The 6,285-nt window shown below is 38.3% G+C and overlaps 1 protein-coding gene across 1 annotated transcript; it reads left to right on the top strand.

The window, feature by feature from the left end:
• The first annotated feature begins 3,352 nt into the window (after positions 1-3,352).
• On the top strand, positions 3,353-4,836 carry LOC113290673. The gene is made up of 3 exons (XM_026540256.1): positions 3,353-3,978; positions 4,036-4,407; positions 4,518-4,836. The coding sequence occupies exons 1-3, from the start codon at positions 3,353-3,355 to the stop codon at positions 4,834-4,836; spliced, it is 1,317 nt and encodes a 438-aa protein (XP_026396041.1).
• The last annotated feature ends 1,449 nt before the right edge of the window (positions 4,837-6,285 follow it).

Below are 6,285 nucleotides of genomic sequence, written 5' to 3'. Positions count from 1 at the left end.
AGAATTAATCCATATAATGGTAGTTGAATCTTCATCGATCCAATCTGAGTACAAAGGATTCTCAACACCGTTATTTGCATTAGTTAGAGTTGTAAATTGAACATGACATTCATGAGAACCATCAAGAAACTTCATAATCTTGAATTTGCGAATGACATGCAACATCAAAGATTTCCATGTTAAGAAATTAGAATCTGTAAGTTTAAGATTGATAATACTCATTAGTTGATTGACTGGAACTTTAGAGATAGAAAAAGATGTTGGATTTTCCATTGATTATGAGATCTAGAAATCAGTTCAGAAAGAAAAGAAAGATTTTCAAGAAATTGAGAGAGAAAGAGAAAGAAAAGATGAAGAATTTCAGAGATTATGAGAGCGGAAAAGATCGAACCAAGAGAAATCAGAATTTCTCATTTGATACCATAGTAGAATAGAGAATTGAAAGATTCCATTGATCAAGAAAGTGAATTACAGAGTTAAGATTTACACATAGTTTCTTAGTTAACACAATATACTGTGTGGACAGTATTTATAGTTGTCCGTACAACTCAATGACAGTCATACGTTAACACACACGTGCAAAGTATATGGTACAAGATCAGGACATATATGTGTAGATAGTCTACACATAAAGATATATGAAGACTATCTACACAGATAGACTATAACACTTACTATGTCACTACGAGAAAGCAACCATGAAGCTGCTGCTACTTGCATTGAGAAACGATGATGACTGAGTGGTGAAGATTATGAATGATTGAGCAGTTTACATTGAATGGAGTAATGGGTTTGTGTCAAATGTGTGAATGTTTGAAGGAAAGGAGATTACATGATCATGGAAATCAATGGGAACTTCATGTTTGTATCAGCAGCAGAAATGCACATTGAGTGCTTGATAAAAGTCTTGAACTGAAGCTCAAGTCTTGTAAAGAAGTGCAATTTTGTGAAGGAGATGTTGGCATGAAGCTGCAGTGGTGTTGGAATTCATGATGAAGCGAACTGAGGTTGGAGTTACAGGGATAGTGCAATTGAATCTGAAGGGGGGTTTGAACTGTGGATGCTTATTAAGGTTTGAAGTGTTGCTGCTGCGAGTAATGTGGTTGCTTACTGCGATGTACACGAGAAATGTTTTGAGAAGCTGAGAAAGAAGGTGAATTGAAGACGATGCTGCTATGGATTCGTTGGCTGTACAAGCAGCGATTTTGTCGCAGCTGAGATGGAACAGAATTGGTATATGATGTTGTTGTTGTGCAGTTCTGGCAGTGAGAGAATGAGACTGCAATTGGGAGTTGGTGCTGCTGTAGTGCATCTCGACATTTCTGGAGTGCGTGTAGGAGCTGAGACAAGGAATTGATGGTGCTAGTCGAAGTTGATAGGGAGGTTGGTACAAGCCAGTTAAGGCCAAGGGTTGCTATTGTAACCATGACTACAATGTTGTCATGTGTAAGGGTTTGGCTGAAGAGGTTGAGAATGGAGTTCGAATTTACACAGAGGTGGAAACAAGAGTTAACAAGGGTAAGTGAAAGAAGGTCAATCTGTAGCAGGTGTGTCGTGGGTATTATGGGATGTGTTCAAATGGGATTGTGTCACTAAGACAAGGCAAACAAGGTGATGGAGCTGTGGGTCGTTATAGAGATTCGTATGGTGTGTTGAGTATCCAGAAAGTGTGACCAGGCAACTGCAATTTTCCATGGTTCTGTCCAGTTCTTAGCCATGGTTGGATGTTGAGTACAAGGGGTGTTTGGCATTGGCTTGGACCTGATTTAGAAGCCTACATGGTAAGTTATGGAAAGAGTTTACTGCCGTGAATACATCCAACATGGTCTGTCTTTGCCGTCGGTTTTGAGTAGTGTGTGGCCGAGATTTGAAGCTCTGAGAGTTGGTAGTGAACAAGGATTGATGGGGATGTTAGGTTACGATATTTCAGGGAAGGAGAGCTACATAAGGGAGGCGCAGAAACTGAACAAGGACTAACTCCTTTTACACAGGAAACAACACATCAGGCATTTGACAGAAGTTCCCAACCAGTTCTTCATCACCAGCTCACCTGGATTTGCAAGTTCCAGGATTTTCTAAACCAAGTGTTTGATTTCCATCTTTTATTAAATTTTATGCCTTCCATGAACCTTGATATGAGTAGCTAATAATTTTATTGATTGGGGAGGATTTCAAAACTCCGAACATGTTTTATTAATCAATTCTTGCAAGTTATTCTTTCGATAAATATCTTTTGTTGATTACCTTTTACCGATCTTATGACCATGAGAAGTATGCTAGGTATCTAAGTACACAATTAGGTATTTTGTATGCAACTCTAATGATAGTATTGAAAACTTTAATCCGTAATTGTTAGAGTGATCTTTACATAAGTAGCGGTTCACTATTTGTCGCAAAGGGATTTTGTATGCAATAGTGTGTAAAAGATAATCCTAGGTTAACGTGTCGAGATTATGAACATGTGGCTAGGTGCAACTTGATTCACACATTTATCAATTGATTGAATTACACCTAGAGAGCTTATTTTAGGTGGTTCATCTGATTAGAATCCGCTAGAGAACTTATTCTATGCGGTGATTTAAGGAATCCAAAGATTAGTTGAGCTTATAACTTGTCTAAAAGTTGTTAACAATCGAAATCAATTGGGAGTAGAACTTGTATGATTAATAATATCTTGTTTGGTTGTGGCGAAAGAATCTCTAGTCAATTCCATCTCATAATTTGAATTACAATCTTCGCAATCCTGTAATTTGTGTCTTTCAACAAGAACAATTTGGCTTATATAATAGCTTAAAACTCACACCTCCCTGTGGATACGAACTCGACTTGCCTCACTACTTCTTTATAAATTTGTGTAGTAAAAGAGAATTATTATTGATAGATTGACAACCTCATCAAAATTGGCGCCGCTGCCGGGGAGGCAGTTGTAATATTAAGTTGTTATTTTTATTTTTTGTTATTCATTTTGCTTTTAGTTTCAATATTAATTTGCTAATAAATTTTTTGAGAATCCTATTTTCAGGTACTATTTCTTTGGTGAATGCTTAAAGAGGGCAGACCAAGTCCCATTGGTATCCGTCTTCGATCCGTCACTCAACTAAAGGACTTGTTTCGAGCGGTCAACACTCCGCTTCCTCCTTGTTCATCAAGTGAATTCGCAGATTCCGAAGAAGAGGAAGAACAAGTAGTTATGGAAACACTCAAGGATCTTGCATCACCATAATTGAACACTCAACCCTTGTGTATTCAATTGGACGAATAAATTGAGTTGAAACCAACCTTGCTCAACTCATTGCCCAAGTTCCATGGTTTAGCGGGGGAAGATCCAAATCGTCATCTTCAAGAATTCCACATGGTACTTGTAAGTGTGAAACCAAAGGACGTTGAAACCGATAACGCTATGCTTAGATCATTCCCCTTTTCTCTTGTGGATATGGACAATGAGTGGTTTTACAATCTCCCAGTAGGTAGCATTACTACACGGACCAGTATGAAGAAACATTTTCTTGAGAAGTACTTTCCCGCATCCAAGGTAGAAAAAATCAGGAAAGAGATACGCGGCATTGTTCAAAGGACAGGTGAAACTTTGTATGAGTATTGGGAGCGTTACAAGAGATTATGTCAAAGTTGTCCGCATAACCAAATCACGGAGCAACTTATCATCCAATATTTCTATGAAGGACTCTTATTAAATGATAGGACAATGATTGATGCTGCAAGTGGTGGAGCTTTAGTTGACAAGACACCCGCACAAGCAAGAGCTTTCCTTGAGAATATGGCATCCAATTCGCAGCAATTCTCCACCCGATCAGAAACTCTTTTCAAGAAGGTTAATGAAGTCGGTGACGTTTCTCATATGGAACAGAGGATGTGTAATATGGATAGGATGATGCAACAAATTTCTGCAGTGATTGTTCCATCGTATGAAGGCAATATGGAGCATGCAAATGCTATCTTCCAAAATCAGCAAACGCCGAGGTATGATCCGTACTCCAACACATACAATCCGGGTTGGTGAGATCACCCAAATTTCAGTTACACCAACAAGCAAGCTGCAGCATATCCTACTTTCAACCAACAAGGTGGCTACCAATTTATGCAAAGACGACATCAAGAATCTCAAGGCACAAGTGTGGATGAGAAATTCACTCTTATGATGCAAGGGATGCAAGAGATTTCGAAGTCAATGCAAGGTTTCAACCAATTCCAGCAGAAATACGAGATGGATATGAGAGATGTGCAAAACCAAGTTAGTCAATTGGATAATGATATTAATCTACTCAAGGCACAAGGATCTGGAAAGATTCCTTCGCAACCATTGAACCATAAGGAGAACGTCAATGCTATTGAGTTAAGAAGTGGGAAGCAAGTTAAGCAACCGGCAACATCACGGAAACTCATGGACTTGTTTTGGAGCAAGAAGAGGATGAAATAGCCCCGAACAAGGCTGATTTGATACCAAATTCTAACTCTAAACCTCTTGTTTCTACTAATGTCACTTCTCTTTTTCCTAGTAGGTTTGAAAAGTCCAAGAAGGAGACACTATACAAAGAGATTTATGAGATCTTCAAGAACACCCAAGTGAACATACCACTCATTGAAGCGATAAGGCAAGTTCCTCGCTATGCAAAGTTCTTAGAGGAATTGTGCACTAAGAAGCACAAATTGACCGGTAATGAAGTAATGAGTGTGGGGGAAAACGCTACGGCATATCTTCTAAAGAAACTCTCACCTAAATTAAAAGATCCCGGTAGTTTTACTGTACCTTGCACAATTGGTAAGACAAGGTTTACAAAATCTTTGCTAGATTTAGGTGCATCTATTAATGTCATGTGATAGACACATTTATGTGTCTAATATAGCTCATTTGTATATATTGTTAGTGCTCGATATCGTACTTATTTGGTTATTTTATTTATTTGTAGGTGTTTTTGGAAGAATAAGGCTTTGTGGCGAAATTGGCTAAAAATGCGGCATTTGGACCTCCGTTGATAACTACCAGAAGCACCCCAGAAGTATGTTGGAGACACCCCAGAAATACCCCGGAGGAACCCCGAAAAAGTGCGGAAAACATCCCAGAAGAATTGCTAAAGACATCCTTAAGTTGGATAAGGGGCACCCACTTGATAAGGGGTGACCACTTGTTGTTCGCACCCCATCAGAGGATAGGGGGACACCCTTTTTCTTCACGTTCAAAACAGAAAAATGGCGGGAAATTTGGAGTTCACAGCAGTAAATTAGAGTTTGGATTTTTGACGTGATTTTATGAGATTCAACACTGGATTTCGATTGGGCTGGACTCTAATAGACTTAACTGGGCTTCTATGGGCAATTTCCTCGATCCAATTGGGCTGGAATAGCCGGGAGAAGAGATCAAAGTCCAAACAGGATACCGCTTCTCTGTTTAGGGTTTGGGATTGGTCAGAGAGATTTATGGGATATTCTTGCGTGGATATATACCAATTCAGTTCATTCCAAGTCAGAGAATAGTTTGGATACGAGAGAATAGCCAACAGAACCACGTGAATCAACAGGAAAGTGATTTTTCTCCAAACTGCCCGAGAAGAATAATGAGATTATTCTCGGATTTGATCGAGTTTCTAGGGAATTGGGTAGTTATAAATAGCTGTGTTTTCATCATAGAAGGGTTAGAAAACCTGAGGAGAGAGCTTAGAGTCCAGGAGAGCCGAGGAGAAGCGATTACAAAGAGTTACAGTGCTGCTGCTGCTGTTCGAGGAGGAAGAAGAAGAGAAAGAACAGACCTGCTAAGGCAGTCGTTCTTCAACAGTCTTAAAACCAGAAACGAGTGTCGTTGTTTTACAGCAACAGAAAAGTACCGTTTAATTTTCAGCTCTTTCCCTTTTGTAACAGTGACACTGTAACACTATTACAGCGTTACAAACTTCAATTCTACATTATTTACATCAATAAAAACACCTATTAATCCATGGATACATCTTGTGAGTGTGTTTTTGGGATGAGGAGCTAAACCCATTAGCCAAGGCGACGGAGGAAGCCATTGTTCCACATTAATTGGTATAATTCTAATTTTACTATTTATTTGCAATATTATTATTTGATTATTTGCATGGAATTGAAATTGAAATTGAAATATTAGTTTTTATTGAATAGTTGTGAATTAATTTGATGAAGCATGCTGGGTTTTAATAACTTTTGATGTTTTATACTTTTTGATTACAATTATTACTTCAAAAACATATTTGAGGCAAATATTAGAATTGATTTTAAGGATAGAATTGCATAAAAACTATTTAGAGTTTACTA

Source organism: Papaver somniferum, chromosome 6 (assembly GCF_003573695.1).
Source record: "Papaver somniferum cultivar HN1 chromosome 6, ASM357369v1, whole genome shotgun sequence".
NCBI lineage: Eukaryota > Viridiplantae > Streptophyta > Magnoliopsida > Ranunculales > Papaveraceae > Papaver > Papaver somniferum.
The sequence above is the reverse complement of the archived record's forward strand: the minus strand, read 5'-3'. Positions and strand labels throughout refer to the sequence as shown.